Genomic DNA, 20,313 nt, shown 5'->3' on the forward strand with positions numbered 1-20,313 from the left:
CCCAAAGAACTCATAGGAACTTTTTATCACTTTTAATTTTCTCAATGAATGGATATTGCAAGTACAAGTACTAGCTAGATTTGGGGAGTTCAGTATAAATGTATATGTCATAAAGGGATCCTTATATCCAGGAAAGTGGAACATTTTTAATCTTAACCATAGCATTGCTTGGTATCATTTTAATAATGAATCAATATAGTGAATAGTAAATCAATTTCATTTACTTGGAGTTCCTGAGTTTTTCCCCCAAGATGGAAAGTATCTACTCAGCAAAGATATGTGCCATAGAGGGCACTTAACTTTCTTCTTGTACCCCTTGATCCTTCATCCATTGGAGAGAGAATCAAGTTTTCAGGGAAGGAGCAATGGAGTTTTCAGTCAGTCTGACCAAGGCTCCTATAACCATGGCTCAGAAACACCCAGACAGGAAATAGGTGTCTACTTCTTACTCCCTAAACCCCCACCCCCCCCCCGACCCCTTGCCATGGGTTACAGACCATATATCCCAGGGATTATAGTGCCCCTCTCAATACATGGGCACATATAGACACCCCAAAGCTCCTGGTTGGGTTGAAATGAAAGGCAGATATGTATGATGATAGTGATGATGGTGGTATTGTATGGAGTTGTGATGCGGGAGCTTCTGCTTTTCTCTTTTTAAAGCCAAGGAAGCTGTGCAGAGCAGAAAGAAAAAACTGATTGTTTCTAGCTATGATTGGTGGAATAGAGAGAAACCATTCACCTTTTCTTCTAGAGAGGAACATTTTGACAAAGGACACAGAAGTTTCTCCTTCATTCCTTGGTTGGGGATGAGCCCTGAGAAAGAACAAAAGACAATGGACACCCAGGGGCTGCCTTAAAGTCTGCACATCAGTGGGAAAGCCACTGCTCCAGTCCAAGGTCCCGTACATAATTCATCAAGCTGGAGGTCCAGTTGGCACCTCTCCATGAATCTTGTTAAGTACTATATTCACTAATCTGGATCAGTGAAAACCCTAGAAATGAGTACCATTATTTATTCAGCTCAAGTTCTGAGATGCCAATAGATACAATTTTGGTTTAAGATAAATATGATGAGGGGCGCCTGGGTGGCTCAGTGGGTTAAGCCACTGCCTTCGGCTCGGGTCATGATCTCAGGGTCCTGGGATCGAGTCCCGCATCGGGCTCTCTGCTCAGCAGGGAGCCTGCTTCCCTTTCTCTCTCTCTCTCTACCTGCCTCTCCATCTACTTGTGATCTCTCTCTGTCAAATAAATAAATAAAATCTTTAAAAAAAAAAAAAAGATAAATATGATGAGAAATTAGAAGTCCTTGGATAAATATCTGTGAAATGAAAGGAGTTATTACAGCACACTGCATGTTTTAGATTATTAATAATAGTCCCTAGGATGGAAGCTGACTTATGTTGTGATGTGTTAAATGTTGATAATGATTTGTCCTGATTTTGTTGGTTTTAATTAGCTCTTGGGATAGAGTACCCAATATCAGGAACCCCTGAGCACGTTACTTACACCTATGTTTTATTGTTGGTGTTTGAATCCTTAATGATAATGAAAGAAAATAGTAGTAAAGACCTTTCAGCCTATAATCATTTGTGTATTTTCACAAACACACCATGGTCAGAGATGAAAATCATAATTTTAATTCCATAATACAAGCCATTTATATTTTCATTCTTTAAAGTGTATTTCTTCTGTGTTCTTTTCCTATTTTTTATTTCATCCTCAGCTTTATTAAGAAGGATGCAAATAGTGAATCAATTTCATTTACTTGGAGTTCATGACCAGTACAGCTTCCCTATATCTTGTTCATCCTCTTTAGAAAATTCCAGTTGAATAGTTTGTGCCTCTTTCTGGTCTTCAGGGAACATCGTAGATGATTTTCTTAGAGTTCTAGCTCCTTCCAGTTTGAAGTTCTGCAAGATGGCAATGTATCATTCTAGTAGGACTTCCAAAATATTGTTAGAGAAGCTGGAAGAGTAGAAAAGAAGAGATCTTCTGTAAACCATAAGAATCTATTCTGAGGCCTATCTGGATTTTTCCCCCCAGTAATAATTGGAGTCAACTTAGCAGGAGTAATCCACTAAAGAAGGCAGAAAAATGAATCAGCTGAAAAATGTTCATCTTTGTCTAAGAGATATAGTTGTAGCCTTGTGTCAGTGGTGAATATCTCACAGTCTTGCTAATAAACTTTTTTTTCCATTTTGCTCATAGATCAGTTGTGTTTTACCAGATTCTATCAGGAATGCATTAAAGAGATGATCCAAACATTATTCCAAGCTGGGGAAATAATTTATTATCTTGAAATAGTAATGGCTTAAAGAAATCACTAAAAATGTTTTCAGACTACTGTTTGAAGTTTAGTATCCATTATATTGAAACTGAAGTTGTTATATTTGAGCAATATTGGCAAATTATTAAATGGATAATGCTAAATAACCACACCTAACTAGCTAATTCAACTTGGATTGAGTGGAAGGAATATATTCTATACTTTTCCAGACACAGCAGAATGAATCTTTCCTTAAGGTCAGAATTCAACAAGTAGTGTGATTTTCTTGTAATGGGAGCCATATGCATTGCCTTAGCTAAAGTGAGTATTCAATTGCAAGAATTTCTCTTATTTCTTTACCAACTTGGATTTTGTTCTAAGAAAGAATATGTGTTTTAATATGACAGTCTATTGCATAGGAAATAGGTGGGATATAAAATTATAAAAACAAGAAACCACTTTGAGTACTTAGAGGGACCTCTTCTAAGGTATTTACATTTATTACGTCTTTTAGTCTTCAGATTTGGTATATGGAGGAAGAAGGTGTTATTATTATTGTTACCTTCACTTTAAAGATGAGGAAACTAAGGTCCTATAGGCCAAGCAACTTACTCAACATCAAACTTAGTAAATGATGGAGCCTGGATTTCAAACTCAGGCAGTCTTACTACAGAGTTGGAGCAGTTAGCCACTGTTGAATTAACTAAAGAAGTAACATGCCTAAGGAATATTAACACTTGGATCTCCCAACAATATCCTCTCCTGCCTCTGCCTCCCTGCATCACCCCTCCCTCAGCACACCAAAACAATCACGAAGATGATTTCCATTCTGCCAACAGCATCACTATCTTACAAATATCACAGTTTAAAAATCTTGAATTACTTCTGGCTTCCCTGCTTCTTTTCACTTTTATCTGCAACACAGACTATCAGAGAGTGTAGATACCAAGAAACTTGTCAATAAAGAGTTTTGTGTCATTGAGTTTCTGCTGGGGCAAGTAATACCAGTACTAGGTACTGCGCTTTGTTTCTGTTTCACATGGTCAAAACCAGAGACTTAAGAAATGTTCATATTAGGGGCGCCTGGGTGGCTCAGTGGGTTAAGCCTCTGCCTTCAGGTCATGATCCCAGGGTCCTAGGATCAAGCCTGGCATCAGGCTCTCTGCTCAGCGGGGAGCCTGCTTCTTCCTCTCTCTCTGCCTGCCTCTCTGCCTACTTGTGATCTCTGTCTGTCAAATAAATAAATACAATCTTTTAAAAAAATGTTCATATTAGAAGCCAACAAACAGTAATGTTCCAATCACTTCCCAATGAAAAGTTATTAAATGAGGAGACCGATTAAGCAATGGTATTTTTATTAGCTTTATTTTTTTTAAGACTTTATGTATTTATTTGACAGATAGAGATCACAAGTAGGCATAGAGGCAGGCAGAGAGAGAGGAAGGGAAGCAGGCTCCCCGCTGAGCGGAGAGCGAGATGCTGGGCTGCATCCCACCTGGGATCATGACCTGAGCCGAAGGCAGAGGCTTTAACCCACTGAGCCACCCAGGCGCCCCTAGCTTTATTTATTTATTTTTTTTAAATTAACTCTAAATTTACAGAAAGGGGAATGTATTTGGCAACAGACTTCGATTAAAGTTCAATACTTATATTTGTTGCAGAAGGCTTTATTTGAAAATGATGAATGCCTTGTGCTGGGGCAAGTCCCTCCGGGAGCTATTAATCAGTATTTTACCAAGCAGAGCAGAGTCCGCTGTGTCTCAGGAAAAAAAACTACAAATCCCAGAATGCACGCTCCCCTATCCTCTCGCGAGAATACCGGAGGTCTAGCTCAACCAATCCCTTCATGAAAAGCGTAGCTATCAGCCAATCCAAAGGCGAATGGACGCCCCGGGGGCGGGAGGAGCAAGGCGCCCTAAGATTTGAAATACGAAAGTCAGCGCGGCTGCCGGACTTGGTTCTGGAAACTCGGTTTTTCTCGAATTGGTTCGGGTCTTTTGTGGGTAGGTGGCGGGGCTCAGACATCCTGGAGAAGATGAGGGAGGTGGGATCTAGGGCTTCGGGATCCGCCTGTCGCTCTAAGGGAAAGTGGGTTTCTGGGCGGGATTTATTTTCGGGAAGGAGGTCTGTGAAATGCACGGTTTGTTGACTCGTCGGGGTGGGCGGCGGTGAGGCTGACAGGTTCCGGGTTTCAGCCAACGAGAGATTTGTGGCCCGTCCGGGAAGGTTTTAGGTTTGGGGGAGAGTTTTAGCGATACAGAAAACTGGGGGAGCTTGCCCCCTTACCGGACCTTGTTTTACAAAAGAGGCCCCTAAGGCGCAGAGAGTGCGGCTGACTTGTACCTTTCCTGGACCAAGCCCACTAAACTCCCACTCCCGTCGCCTGTTGAGCGCTCCTTTTCCTGACCTTAGTGGGAGGGAGAGGTCGGGTTCCTGTGGGGTCTTCTCCTAGGAGAGGGGGCCGTCCGTGTGGGACCTGGCCATGCAGGCCGGAATTCAAATGCTCAGAGTTGGGTAGAAGTTACCAATTTTACTTGTGAGAAAACGGGGTCAGAATCATTTCCCCAAGGTCAGAGAGCTGTGCGAGTGTCTTGTGCAGTTACACTACTGACGGATCCCTAGGAGGTAAAGATGTCCTTCCTGGAATCTTGAGTTTGAACCGTGGTTGAGCCCAGGGGGCTTGATCTGCCCGGGAATATCTAGAGTTAAAAGTAAGCTGCTAACTATTTTCTGGCAAAGGTCACACTGCCAAAATAGGATTGATTAGAAGATGAGCCTGGTTTGATTTCAGTAACTCATAAGAAATACGATGTTCTATTTGTTTTGTAGCATTTTCTCCCAAAATGATAGAGGACGAACTCGCACTGTTTGATAAAAGCATAAATGAGTTTTGGAATAAATTCAAAAGCAGTGTCAGTGACACTTCCTGTCAGATGGTGGGACTGAGAGATACCTACAAAGACTCCATCAAAGCATGTGCAGGTAACGGAGGTTAACTTGTAACATGCTGTTTTGTTCTTGCTTTTTAGTTTTTTCAGCTGAATTAAAACTTCAATTCCAACTTCTCTTTCAGAAAAGCTGTCTGTGAAATTAAAGGAAGAAGAACGAATGGTTGAGATGTTTTTGGAGTATCAAAATCGTAAGCTATAGTTCGCAGAGATTTTTTTTTAGATTAAACTTCTTTATGCAATCCCTCATACCAGTAAAACAATGTATTGTGTGTGTGTGTGTGTGTGTGTTATACACACACATATATAAAACTAATAAACATTTGTGTACCTACAACTCAGCTTAAGAAATAGAACTTTGCACCTCTACTTTTCTCTTCTCACACCTTCCAGAAGGTAACATTATAGAGTATTATAGGACACAATATTTAGTATTGTGTTTTTGAATGTTATATAAGTGGCATTTTTGTGTGTATTTTGTTCCTTTTTTAAATTCAGCAGTATGCTTCTGAGATTCATCTGTGCTGATGTGTAAATGCCAGTTATTTGAAAAATGAATTTGTTTTCCCATTGGAAATCATAGGCTAGGGTTTGAAAAGCTGGAGTTCCTCAGTTCTTTGGAGGTAGGGTTAGTACTCTTGACTGTTTTTCTCCATATTTTTCCTGTTGTTCTTGCCGTGGTAGGCTATATGCTGGCCTTTTACCTGTGTTTACTTTCTAAGCTGCCTTACCTATTAGCCATTTAGGATGTTTTCAGTTTTTCACCATTACAAATAATACTGAAAACAATTCTTTGTGTATAAATACTTTCACATATCTTGTTTTCTTAAGGTTACTTGTAAAAATGAAATAACTAATCAAAGGACATGAATATTCTTAAGACTCGTTTTGCAAAAAAATAAATAAATAAATAAAAAATAATAAAAAATTAAAAAAAAAAGACTTGTTTTGCAATGTCAAAAATATGCCACAAGAACTCCAATATTTTGCATTCTTCTCAACACTAGCTATTATTTTTGTAAACATTGTAATAAATGAAAATTGGTATGTCATTGCTTTATTTGCATTTCTGGGATTACTATTTAGATTAAATTGTCTTTCATATTTATTAACCATCTGCAGTCTACATTTCTTCTGTTTATTCCTTTGTCTGTTTTTGTCTTAGGAATTTATATTTGCGTCTTCTTTAGATTAAGAACAATTGGGGGAGAATATTTAGTGCTCAAAGCATGGTCTTTGAAATCAAGTACTGAGTTTGAATCTTTGTCTTACTATTTATTGTATCCTAGCACATAAAGGTTTAAGCAAGTCAGCCAACTGCTTTTTCCTCTTTTAAATTAGACCTTCAAAATGTATTATAGTGAAATTGAAGTAAATTTATAAAAATATAAGGTGTTGAACAAAGTTCCTAGCATATAGTAGAGTTTTATGCTTATTTGAATCAAATGTAAGGTTTTTTTGCCCATTTATTAACTTTTATGTAGCTAGTGTATGTCTTTCTCTTTGATTTCTTTTTGCCTTTGAATAAAAAGATCTTTCTTTCTCTCTCTCTCTTTTTTTTTTTTATATTTTAAAAATCTAAATCTACAGCGAGAGAGGAAACAAGTAGGGGAGTGGGAGAGGGAGAATAGGCTTCCTACTGAGAAGGGAGCTGAATGTGGAGCTCGATCTTAAGACCCTGGGATCATGACCTGAGCCGAAGGCAGATGCTTAACAGCTTAGCCACCCAGGTGCCCCCAAAAGATCTTTTTCCCCATAGAACTAACTTTATATTCGGATACCGTCTTTTAGGTTTTGCAAGAATTCATTTTATATTTAAATATTTAATAAATATGGAATTTATTTTGAATTTCAGCACAGTTTGGGGAACCATCTACCACTTGATTTTATATTTCATTTTTCATATTAATTTCTTAAATCCACCAGTGTTTGTTTGGGAATGCTGTTTTTGTTTAAACTGTATGTCATTTCTTCAGCTGGTACCCCACTATTGTATTAAAAGTGCCGATATCACAGATGTTAAATTTTAATAGGACAGGTCTCTATCCTCATTATTTTTCTTACCATATTTCCTTAACTATTCTCACCTGTGTATTCGTCAGATAAATTTTATAATACTTTTCTAGATCTTCCCTTTCCCTTCCCTCCAAATTCCATTGGGACTGCATTAAATATAGAAATGAATTTGGAGGGCGCCTGGGTGACTCAGTGGGTTAAGCCTCTGCCTTCGGCTTGGGTCATGATTCCAGGGTCCTGGGATGGAGCCCCACATCGGGCTCTCTGCTCAGCGGGGAGCCTGCTTCCCTTGCTCTCTCTGCCTGCCTCTCTGCCTACTTGTGATCTCTGTCAAGTAAATAAATAAAAATCTTAAAAAAAAATGAATTTGAGAAATATTGACATCTTTATAATAATTAGAAGCATAAAATGTCTTTCCATATATCCAGGTCAAATCAAATACATGTCTCAGACAGGTTTTGCCCTTTTTTTCTTATGGGGCCTACATACTTCTTGATCTAGATTATTCCTGGATGTTTTGTTTATTATCAATGTAAATGAGTTTTCATCCTTCCTTCCTCTCTGTCTCCCTCCCTCTCCTCTGACACTTCTTTCTGTTTTTCTGGTATCTTCCAAAATTATTAATATAACATTAGAATGAACTGTTTCTTCAAAGTGCTGTGTAAAAGCATTGTCCAGATTTTGGTTGTTTTTATATACTTATACTTTATATACTTATTTGAAGAGCAAAGCTGCAAGGGTCTTTTATTTTCAAATGCAAATAGAAAAGAATAGGATTTTTTTTTCTTTCTGTTTTTATAATTTTTGAACCATTAGGAAGCACTTATCAATTAAAACATTATTGATCTTATGATAAAGTCAGTATTCCTTATCTGTGATAGATGTTGGAGAGCAAACTATATATATTCTAACTAACATTTTGTGCTTCTTACAGAAATCTGCAGGCAGAATAGCGTCATTCAAGAAAAAAAAGATAACTTGTTAAGGTTGATTGCTAGAATAAAAGACAAAAAGCAAGAACTGGAAGTACTGACCTCAAATATTCAGGATCTTAAGGAGGAATATGCTAAGAAGAAGGAAAGTAAGTTTCCAGTTGTACGCATATTTAAAACATTAACCTAAATTTCAGAGTGATGATGGTTCACAATTCTGTATGTCTGCCTTCACTCCAGTTCATTACTAAAAATGGGTAACATATCTTGCGGGCATAGCCAGCTACTCATTTCGGCAAGGAAGCCATGTGAAGTTAGCTAAGTGGGCTTTATTTTCTCTTGTTTTACTTAAAGGTCCTTTTGATTTCTCTTAAAACTAGAACCATAATGCAATTGATATGGGAGCTTAATTAAGCAGAGTGGGAGACCGTTTCACTAAATAAGATTTGTCTGGAGAAGGCATAGTATAATTCACGTAACAGAGTTATTGATCACACATTCTCTGCCAGGAACCATTAGGCACATTCTTTATGCTGTAAAGTCTCTTCGTCTAAAAAAATTTCATATTCAAATATATGTATTTTTTTTTTTAATCTTAGCTATTTCTGCTGCTAACAAAGCTAATGAAGAGAGGTTGAAAAGACTACAGAAATCTGCAGATTTATATAAAGATCGACTTGGACTAGAAATTCGTAAAATTTATGGTATGTATATTAATGTAAGTAAAACATAAGAGATTAGAAAGGTATATCTTAAGTAGAGAATTTAAAAAATGCTGTCAAAGAAAATAATGACAGCATTATTAACTTTTTAGAAAATAGGAAAGAATTAAAAAATTTTTCATCATCTTAACATCATTACTGATGCCTTGGTTATTTATCATCCGGTATTTTAATAAATGTATATTTGGCATGATTGTTCCTTGTTCTTACTGGTATTGTATGATTAGCATTTTTCCATTTACTATAGCCTTCCTATGGTAATTTTAAAATCGTGGTATAATAATTCATTCCACTAATGTGTCTTAATTTAGCCAGTCTTTTATCTCATTTAATACAGGTTTGTTTCTAACTTAATATTTGGATTCTGCCTTTGTTTCAGTTTTAGAAGTACTACAATGAATACAGACTTCTCCATTTCTTTTGTATAATTTCCATGGAATTCCCAGAGAAGCATTATTGGGTTAAAGCATGTAAATATTTTAATAGCTGTTGTATGTAGTGTACATGCCAGTTTATAGCACTGTTCATTGTGTTAGCAGTCCCCAAGATCACCGTCTGGTTTGGTGATTCCCTAGAAGGACTTATAGGGCTCTGCATATAGTCCTATTCATGGCTCAGATTTATTGCCAAGAGGATACAAAACAAAAACAAAAACAAAAACAGCCCCAAAAAGGCACTGGGGCAAAGTCTAAAAGAAACACTTTTTCAGGCATAATTTTTTAAGAATCTTAACCCAGCAGAGTTAAGATCAAGTACAGAATCACTGCGCTTAATTCCTTTAGCACTGAACGTGACAATACCTGTAAAGTGTTGTCTACCAGGGAAGCCCATCAGAGACTCGTGTAGCTTGTGCTGGTTTTCCCTGGACTTCACCTCATATGTTTTTCCCTTTGCTGATTTTGCCATAGCCTTTCACTGTAATAAATCATAGCCCTGAGTATGACCCTGTGGAGAGTCCTATGAGTCTTCCTAGTGACTCTTCAAACCTGGGGTGGTTGGGGGGCAGTGGGCAACACACTAGCCAACGACCATCTTGCAAGCAGGCCTTTTTAAGAGTCTTAATGATAACAGCATCAGGCCTGCCATATTAATTCTTTTGTGCACAACTCTCTACAATGTATAGAGTACCCACTTCATTGTCTTCTTGTCAGAGTTGTAGTTTTTAAAGTCTGTTTGTGTTTGATTTTTTGGCAGTTGACTAGAAAATATTGGAGCATTTATTTTTAAATGCATTTCTTTGGTTATTATTGGAAAGGTAAACCTTTTTTCTGTATACTTAATTATATCTCTTTGTCTGGGCTTTCAATTCATATATCTATTAGTCTTTTCTCTGGCCCATCACCTATTGGAATAAGCTTTTAATAAAAATGCGAACCTTTTGATTAGAGGGAAATACAAATTTCAACTCTGAATTTTTGATTCATTGGAGACTTACTGTCATCCTGAGGTGCTTTTTTGAACAAGAAGGCTTTAAAATTATTTTAGATTTAAAAATAGAACTTTCTCATAGCCCCCAAAGTCAGGAAATAATGTTTTTTAAAGAAGAGAACCCAAATTAAACCCTTCATTATTTTAGGAAGTCTTTTTTCTCTTTGGCATGTATCCCTCCCATTACTATTAACACTTTTAAAAATCTGGTGTACTGGGGGGCACCTCGGTGGCATAGTCAGCTAAGTGACAGACTCTTGGTTATGGCTCAGGTCATGATCTCAGGATTGTGAGATCAAACCCCGTGACAGGTGTCGTGCTCCCTGCTCAGTGCAGTCTGCTTAAGATTCTCTCTCCCTCTCCCCTTCCCCACCCCTCTCTTAAATAAGTAAATAAGTATTTTTTAGGAAATCTCTTGTACTAATGTAATTATTTCATTTTGAATACAAATGTAAGAAATGTTTTTCAAAATTTCTGAGTATTACTTTTTGTAATTAAAACCATTTTAAAAATGAGATTTCCTAATTATGCTGTAGAGCAAAATTAAAATGTATGTGAGTTTCTACTTTGTGGTTGCCATTTTTAATTTCTAATGGGCATTTACTCTTTTGGGAGCATTTGGATGTCTTTTGGAAAACACATTAAGACTGGATTACTATGTAGAAAAGGTCAGATTAAATCTGTTCAGTAGTACATTTTTTATTGTGGTAAAACTATATGACCTAGAATTTGGCATTTTAACTCTTTTTATCATACAGTTTGTTAACATTAATTATATTCATAGTGCTGTGTAACCATCACCACATTTCCAGAATGTTTCATCACTGCAGACAGAAATTATATACTCATTAAGCAATAATTTCTTATTCCTCCTCCCCCAGCCCCTGATAACCTCTAATGTATTTCCTGTCTCCATAAATTTACCTATTCCAAGTATTTCATATAGGTGGAATCATATAGTATTTGTTCTTTTGCATCTGGATTGTTTTACTTAGCATGTTTTTAAGGTTCATTCATGTTGGATTCATATCAGAATTTCATCACTTTTTGTATGACCTGTTGTATGTATATACTGTATTTTGTTTATCTAGTCATGTAACAGTGAACACATGGTTATTATCACCTTTTGGCTACTGTGAATACTGCTGCTATAAACATTGGCAAAGTTACCTGAGTCCCTATTTTCAGTTCTTTTGAGTATACCCCTTGAAATGGAGTCCCTGGGTCCTATTGTAATTCTCGATTTAAACTTTTGGAGGAACTGACAAACTTTTCTTCAGCTTAGGCACCATTTTCTATTCCCACCAGCAGGGTTCTAATTTCTCCATGTCTTTATCCACACTCTTCTTTTCTTGTTTTGTTACAACTCTAATGGTAGGTGTGAAATGATAGCTCACTGTGGTTTTTGGTTTGCATTTCCCCAGTGATTAGTGGTGGTGACCATCTTTCCGTGTGCTTACTGACCGTTTGTATCTCTTCTTTGGAGAAATATCTATTTAAGTCCTTTTGTCCATTTTTGAATTGGGTTGCTTTTCTTTTGGCTGTTCACTTGTGTTTTTTTAAAATATATCCTGTATATTAAATCCATGTCAAAGATATGATTTACAAATATTTTCTCCCATTCTGTAGATTATCTTTTTACTCTCTTGGTAGTACCCTTTGAAGGACAAAAGTTTTTAATTTTGATGAAGTCCAATTTATCAGTTGTTTTCTTTCGTTACTCATGCTTTTTAAAATCATATTTAAACTATAGTTCATTTAAAACTAACTTGTAACTTGTACATTTGGAGGCTTGGTTTACTTGTGTGTGTGTGTGTGTGTGTGTGTATTTAGCATATAAATACTAAGGACAGAGGTAAGAAGGCTCATCTCCATGGAAAGCTTTGGCATGATAAAATATTCTCATACCAAATAATCTAATCTCTCTTTTCAGGTGATAAATTACAGTTTATATTCACTAATATTGACCCTAAGCATCCTGAGAACCCATTTATGTTTTCCCTCCACCTAAATGAAGCCAGGGAGTATGAAGGTATGTATTCCTATCTCTTAAATGGCATTTAAGGGTGGCATCCTCAAATGTTCTCTGATTCCACATACAGAGTAATATGACAGAAAGTAATTCCCACAAGGTGGTGCTTTTTTGCCAGTCTTGCTTCATGGGATACTGTCTTCTAAAGGCTGTGAGTATAGTAGTGATTTACAGTTATTATGTAGGATCCTTAATATGTACTTTCTCTTCAGGATGGCGCAGTGCCTCAGTGGCAGAAAAGTCTTAAAGACCACAGATCACTGCACTTCATACACAAATGTGAATTAGCCTTTTAAAGAACTTAAAGCTAAAGCTGTAAAGGATATAACCATGTAAATGTGAATATTATAATTTATACAAGTAGGTGATTTTAAAAGCAAATGCTAAGTCATCAGAATGTAATCATTTATTTCTCAAAAATCAATTTAAGAAATATTACCATCTCCTGAAAAATCCCATACATTGATAATGTAGCTCATTTACTGATTCTCCAGCAGACCAGAAAGAAGGTCATCGATTTCTGGGGAATATATATGATTGATAGTAGGGGGGACAAGAAGAGAATGGAAATATACTTATCTCCTTTTTTATTCTTCTAATGCCCCCTTTAAAGTAACTTTTCATTTATTGGAGTTCAGGAAAATGGTTCTCAGCTCATTAGACCTGTGTTCTCAGCTTAAAGGCACTTACAGCAGATAAGCACTCAGGAGAACTGCTGAGTTGTCTCCCTGATGTACCCTGGTGACTCGGTCCTCATTCTCAGGGATTTCTTTATTTTAGGAATCTAATTCATGTACAGATTTTTTTTTTCTCTCTCAGTGAATATCTTTCAATGAAAGCTAAATTTTAAAAAGCAAACTAAAAAAAACACATACCTAGGTTTTTAGTGTTCTCCAAATTGTATATTCTCTCTTGCTACATAGTACCACAGTATTTAATAGTGTACTAAAATAGAATCTATAGTGTGATTTTGACCCTAGTGCTCTTTGCTAATCTTTCCCTCATGGTCATGGTCCTTGTTTCCTAAACAATCTCAACCAAAGCTGGAAATCTGGCATCGTCGAATTTCTTCTTGGAAAAATCTCTCCCAAATTGTTGGGAGAGAAAGCGGGATCATTCCTTTCCTTTGACCACCCTCACTGGAGACTTGCTCCCAAGACGTACCATTTTATAAAACTACATGTGAGAACTGTACTATTACTTGTGACTTGTGTCTCATGTGATTAGTAAACCCTATAATTACCACTTTTAGAATAGCAGTCACATTTTCTAATGAAAACTTTAAAAAGCTTAGATTTTCCCCATAATTATAAGTTATTAAAAGCTGGCATTGAAAGTTGTTCTTTTTTGATGTAGTGACCAGAAACTAAAAGCCAAGCCAAAGGTTTACAGAGAAAACTGATTAACCATTTAAAAAAACAACACACACACCTATTAAAATAGTTTAGTCAAAATATAATGTATAGAAAGATGATGGGAAATGGCATTCTGTTCTTTACTACTAAGCTCCTCAATCCCTTGACTACCATCTGTTTATATTTAAAGTAAGATTGTAGTACTTAAGATTTTAATATTTAGAGATTAAACAAAGAGCAGGTCCAAAGATAGTTTAGGATATGAAAATCAAGTGTATCTATTGTTCTGTGCTCAAAGCATCTCAGTAAAATGGAATTGAAATGTTTGAATCAGATGAAAGCATCTAAATTAGAAACACTTCTCTTCTATAAAAAAATCTCACTCAAATTATCTTTTTTTTTTCTCCTAGTGTCAGATAGTTCTCCTCATCTTGAGTGCCTGACAGAATTCCAAGAGAATGTAAGGAAGACCAACAATTTCTCGGCCTTTCTTGCCAATGTTCGGAAAGCTTTTACTGCTATGGTTTATAATTAATGTATGAATAGTATATAAAAACTGTTTATTTTTCTTCCCTATTGTATATCTCTCTCTCTTTTTTTCTTATCATTGTGTATCTCTTTTAAAGAAATTCTCATTATCCATTATTTGCCTATAATTCTTTTGTATTTCTCTAACATTTCTATGTGGTATATTTCTTTAAATTATTTTAATTAAAATCTTAAGAAATAAAATTTATAAAGTCAAATGTGTCCTTTCTAAAGTGAGAGATAGTATACTACGTATATGTATGTATGTATGTATGTATGTGTGTGTATATACATATTTTTAAATGGCAGGCATGGGTAATTTAAGGCTAGCCTGGGAATGGGAATTTGTACAACTGACACTGTGTCTCATTGGTTTCAAAGCTTTTTATTTTTTATTTTTTTTAAAGATTTTATTTATTTTCCAGAGAGAGCAAGAGAGCACAAGCAGGGAGAGTAGCAGGGATCCTGATGTGGGTCTTGATCAGACCTTAGGATCGTGACCCCAGCCAAAGGCAGGTACTTATCCGACTGAGCCACCCAAGCACCTCTCCAAGCTTTTTAAGGCCACAGACTAGTAATAAAAAAATTAGGAATGTGGGTCCAACCTAAGGATAGCAAATTTTGAAATGTACTTGGCAAAATAAATACTACTATCTACTATTATTCATAAAGGAAAGAATACTTTTCTCTCACACCAAAAGGAATCTATAGTTAAAATGAAGGGCAAACCTTCACCTCAGAAGGTTGGCAGGATTCTGCTAAGATACTCAAAAAGGGCATATTTTTGAAAACCCAAATGTAGAAAGTTTACAATGCATTTCCATTTTATAACATTTATACTGTTTAATTGTGGTCTGAATATAAGTTCGACATATTGGAGTCTTCAATAGAGACTAGAGTTCAAATGTCAACTTGTTCTAATGTTCTATTTTTGTCACTATACTTTCCTTGTGAAGTTGGTTGTATTCAGGTATGCTGTCTGTAATGGAAAAACACAATACTGGTTCAGAATATTTTGGGCACAACTAAAAGCCATGGAACAATGGCCTCCATGCCTCCACTTCCTTCTGCCACTTCCTGAAGTCTAGGGGTATTTTTCCAGCCAGTTATCTAGTTAGAGTAGGAAGAGAGTTTCAGAGCACTTCCCCTCAGCTGCCTTTCCTGTCTAGGACTTAGCTCAGAGCTCTGCTCACTATCATGTAGCAGTAGAATTTATCTGAGAAGAATGCTGTGGGTTGGTGGGAATGTTAACACTGATCCATCCTATTGTCCAGACCACTTTTAGGAATCATTGGTTGATATTATTTCTGCAGAGATAAAGGCTAATAAACTGCCCTAGAGATTGGAGTGTGTACAACCTACATTTTTATTTTTAATATTAAAGAATGTGTAAATATAGAACACACTAATGCACAAGCAATGGGCCAAATAAAGAGCAAATCAAAATATGTCAAAACAAATGAGAAAGAAAACAGTATTTCCTAAACCTATCGAGTACAGCAAAATCAGACAGCAGAGTGAAATTTATGCTGTAAATGCTTATATTAAGAAAAAAAGTTGAAATAACATTACACCCCAAGGAACTAGAAAAAGAAGAAACAACTGTAGTTTAGTAGAGGAACCAAATAATAAAAATCAGAAATAACTAGAGATCAGAATAAGCAATGACATAACATTGGGAGTAATGACCAGTTTTTCAAAAAAAAAAAAAAAATGGCAATGCTTTACACTAAGGGAAAAAAAGACTCAAAAACCAAAATGAAAACTAGAAAACAATGCAACAGGTACCCCAGAAATACATAGTGTGATAACAGATTACTATAAACAGCTATATACTAACAAATCAGATAACTTAGAGGGGAAAAAAAGGTAATTCTTAAAATTTAAGGTAATTCTTAAAAATGCGTGAGTTACCAAAATCGAATCATGAATCTTGAATCCAAGAAATGAGAAATCTTAGACCAATAACAAGAATGAAAGTTGAAGTGGGGAGCAAAAATCTCTCTGTGCAGATAAGTCCAAGACTACATGGTTCCACTGGTGAATTTTATCAAATATTTAAAAAAGGAAGAAGAAAATCTTTATTAAAATCTTATTTAATAGATTTCTATTATTTAATAGAATAGGGGGAACACATTCAAAGTTATTCTATGAAGACAGTATTACCCTAATACCAAAGCAGGATTAAAAACAATACAAGAACAAAAAAGTCTAGGTTGTCCGATATAGGTATTGCTACTCCAACTTCCTTTTGACTTTCATTTGTATGATAAATGTTTCTCTACCCCCTCACTTTCAGTCTGCAGGTATCTGTTGGTCTAAAATAAGTCTCTTATAGGGCAGCATATAGATGGCTTTCTTTTTTTTAAATCCATTCTGACATCCTATGTCTTTTGATTGGAGCATTTAGTCCATTTACAAAGTAATTATTGATAGATACATATTTATTGCCATTTTATTTCTGGAGATTTTCTCTGATTCTTTCTTGTCTTCATCATTTTTTATCTCTCCTTTATACTCAGAGTCCCCTTTAATATATATATATATTTAAGTTTTTATTTATTTATTTGACAGACTGAAAGAGAGAGAGAGCACAAGCAGAGGGAGCAGGAGAGGGAGAACCAGGCTCCTTGCTGAGCAGGGAGCCCAATGTGGGGCTATATCCCAGGACCCTGGGACCATGACCTGAGCTGAAGGCAGACATTTAACCAACTGAGGCATCCCCTACCCCCTTTAATATTTCTTGCAGGGCTGGTTTAGTGGTCATGAATTTCTTTAGTTTTTCTTTGGGAGACTCTTTATCTCTCCTTTTCTGAATGATAGCCTTGCTGGATAGAATATTCTTGGCTGCAGATTTTCCCATTCAGCACTTTGAATATATCATGCCATTCTTTTCTCGCTTGCCAAGTTTCTGTTGAGAAATCTCCAGCTACCCTTATGGGTTCTCACTTGTAATTTAAGGAATTATTCTGTCTTGCTGCTTTTAAGATTTTTTTCTTTGTCATTATATTTTGAAATTTTAATTAGAATATGTCTAGGTGTTGGCTTGCTTTTGTTGATTTCGAAGGGCATTCTCTGTGTCTCCTAGATATGAATGTCTGTTTCCTTCCCCAGATTAGGGAAGTTTTCTGCTGTTATTTATTGAAATAAATTTTCTGCCCAAGTTTCTTTCTCTTCTGGGACTCCTCTAATACAAATGTTATTACATTTGATAGAGTCACTGAGTTTCCTAAGTCTATTCTCATGTTGCATAATTCTTTCTCTCTTTTATACACCTTTATTATTTTCCATTATTTTGTCTCCTAGGCCACTAATTCATTCCTCTACTTCTTCCAGCCTGCTGTTCATTGCATCAAGCCTGTTTCCAATCTCGTTTATTACATTCTTAATCTCCGATTCTTTTTTCAACTCTTTTATCTCTGTGGTAAGGGTCTCCCTGATGTCTTCTATTCTTTTCTCAAGCCCAGTGAGTATCCTTATAATTATTGCTTTAAATTCTTCATCAGGTATGTTACTTACACCTGTTTTGTTTAGATCTCTGGCCATGACCTTATCTTCTTCTTTCATTTGGGTTAAAGCTCTCCATCTTGGTATTTGATTTAAGTCTCTGCCTTCTTCTGTATGCTGGAAAAGCAGTAGGTCTTCTACCCCTAAAGGAATGGCCTTATGAAGAATAGGTGATGTAGTGCCCAGGGCCTGGTTCTTCACAGAGTATCTACATTATATGCTGTGTGCGCTCCACTGTTGTGTTTTGGCTTCTCTGTCCTTTAGGGCAGTGGTCTGCAGAGGTTTTCCTTGACTACTGTGGGCAGTATCTGGTCCTTGGCTTGACTGTGGTGAGTTTTAACAAGGTGTGCTCTACTCTACTTGCAAAATGAGGCCTGACCCCCTCTCCACCAGAACTGAGAACTGAGGCCCTGCAGAACTCTGGATGGGAGATCTGGTGTTGTTAGGGGTTTGTGCTGATCTTCTGGGGGGAGGGGCCTGCTGCATTGGGACTGAGACAAGCTTGACTGAAAAGGGCAGTCCCACCAGAGCATGGTGTGGGGTGGGGGGCTTAGTGTAAGCAAGTTAGGTAGTCAGTGGCCAGGCTGACTTGCTTTCCCTCAGGTGGCTCTGTGTTTATGCTGAAGAGTGGGGGAGGGAAATGGCACCCGTCAGCTCCTTGGTTTCCAGAGAGGCATGTGGGGCTTGTGCCTAACAAAGTCCTCTCCTATTTTGTCATGGGCTTGGCCCAAGGTAGTATTTTAACAGGGACAGTACGATGAGCAAAAAAATACGGTTTTCCTAAGCAGATCTTCATATTTGTTGATATATTGACATTTAAATGAATATATAAAATCATATCTAAACTCAATTTTTTATTTTGTGGACCTAGCTTGATTTGGAGCTCAAATTATATTAGTAGGATCCAATTGCTTAGCTGTTTTTCTGGGTTAAGGCCCTACATGATAGACCTCAGCAATTTTTTATTTAATTTTTTATTTTTTATAAACATCTATTTTTATCCCCAGGGGTACAGGTCTGTGAATCACCAGGTTTACACACTTCACAGCACTCACCAAAGCACATACCCTCCCCAATGTCCATAATCCCACCCCTTCTCCCAACCCCCCTCCCCCCAGCAACCCTCAGTTTGTTTTGTGACATTAAGAGTCTCTTATGGTTTGTCTCCCTCCCAATTCCATCTTCTTTCATTTATTCTTCTTCTATCCACTTAAGCCCCCATGTTGCATCACCACTTCCTCATATCAGGGAGATCATATGATAGTTGTCTTTCTCTGTTTGACTTATTTCGCTAAGCATGATACGCTCTAGTTCCATCCATATTGTCGCAAATGGCAAGATTTCATTTCTTTTGATGGCTGCATAGTATTCCATTGTGTATATATACCACTTCTTCTTTATCCATTCATCTGTTGATGGACATCTAGGTTCTTTCCATAGTTTGGCTATTGTGGACATTGCTGCTATAAACATTCAGGTGCACGTGCCCCTTTGGATCCTACGTTTGTATCTTTAGGGTAAATACCCAGTAGTGCAATTGCTGGGTCATAGGGCAGTTCTATTTTCAACATTTTGAGGAACCTCCATGCTGTTTTACAGAGTGGCTGCACCAGCTTGCATTCCCACCAACAGTGTAGGAGGGTTCCCCTTTCTCTGCATCCTCACCAGCATCTGTCATTTCCTGACTTGTTGATTTTAGCCATTCTGACTGGTGTGAGGTGATATCTCATTGTGGTTTTGATTTGTATTTCCCTGATGCCGAGTGATATGGAGCACTTTTTCATGTGTGTGTTGGCCATCTGGATGTCTTCTTTGCAGAAATGTCTGTTCATGTCCTCTGCTCATTTCTTGATTGGATTATTTGTTCTTTGGGTGTTGAGTTTGCTAAGTTCTTTATAGATTCTGGACACTAGTCCTTTATCTGATATGTCGTTTGCAAATATCTTCTCCCATTCTGTCAGTTGTCTTTTGATTTTGTTAACTGTTTCCTTTGCTGTGCAAAAGCTTTTGATCTTGATGAAAACCCAATAGTTCATTTTTGCCCTTGCTTCCCTTGCCTTTGGCGTTGTTCCTAGGAAGATGTTGCTGCAGCTGAGGTCGAAGAGGTTGCTGCCTGTGTTCTCCTCAAGGATTTTGATGGATTCCTTTCGCACATTGAGGTCCTTGATCCATTTTGAGTCTATTTTTGTGTGTGGTGTAAGGAAATGGTCCAATTTCATTTTTCTGCATGTGGCTGTCCAATTTTCCCAGCACTATTTATTGAAGAGGCTGTCTTTTTTCCATTGGACATTCTTTCCTGCTTTGTCGAAGATTAGTTGACTGTAGAGTTGAGGGTCTATTTCTGGGCTCTCTATTCGGTTCCATTGATCTATGTGTCTGTTTCTGTGCCATTACCATGCTGTCTTGATAATGACAGCTTTGTAATAGAGCTTGAAATCCGGAATTGTGATGCCACCAACTTTGGCTTTCTTTTTCAATATCCCTTTGGCTATTCAAGGTCTTTTCTGGTTCCATATACATTTTAGAATTATTTGTTCCATTTCTTTGAAAAAGATGGATGGTACTTTGATAGGAAT

General features: G+C 36.9%; 1 protein-coding gene across 1 annotated transcript; it reads left to right on the forward strand.

The window, feature by feature from the left end:
• The first annotated feature begins 4,159 nt into the window (after positions 1–4,159).
• On the forward strand, positions 4,160–14,448 carry SPC25 (SPC25 component of NDC80 kinetochore complex). The gene is made up of 7 exons (XM_059167111.1): positions 4,160–4,272; positions 5,099–5,251; positions 5,343–5,408; positions 8,168–8,314; positions 8,765–8,869; positions 12,249–12,347; positions 14,113–14,448. Exons 2-7 carry the CDS (start codon positions 5,113–5,115, stop codon positions 14,235–14,237), a joined length of 681 nt encoding a protein of 226 aa, XP_059023094.1. The 5' UTR covers positions 4,160–4,272; positions 5,099–5,112; the 3' UTR covers positions 14,238–14,448.
• The last annotated feature ends 5,865 nt before the right edge of the window (positions 14,449–20,313 follow it).

The sequence above is a fragment of the Mustela lutreola genome, chromosome 3 (genome assembly GCF_030435805.1).
Source record: "Mustela lutreola isolate mMusLut2 chromosome 3, mMusLut2.pri, whole genome shotgun sequence".
Classification (NCBI taxonomy): Eukaryota; Metazoa; Chordata; class Mammalia; order Carnivora; family Mustelidae; genus Mustela; species Mustela lutreola.

Coding starts and splice junctions, on each gene's coding strand:
- SPC25 (XM_059167111.1), top strand. CDS start 5,113: ATGATAGAGGACGAACTCGCACTGTTTGATAAAAGCATAAATGAGTTT. Junction 5,252..5,342: donor CTCCATCAAAGCATGTGCAG/GTAACGGAGGTT, acceptor CTTCTCTTTCAG/AAAAGCTGTCTGTGAAATTA. Junction 5,409..8,167: donor GTTTTTGGAGTATCAAAATC/GTAAGCTATAGT, acceptor TGCTTCTTACAG/AAATCTGCAGGCAGAATAGC.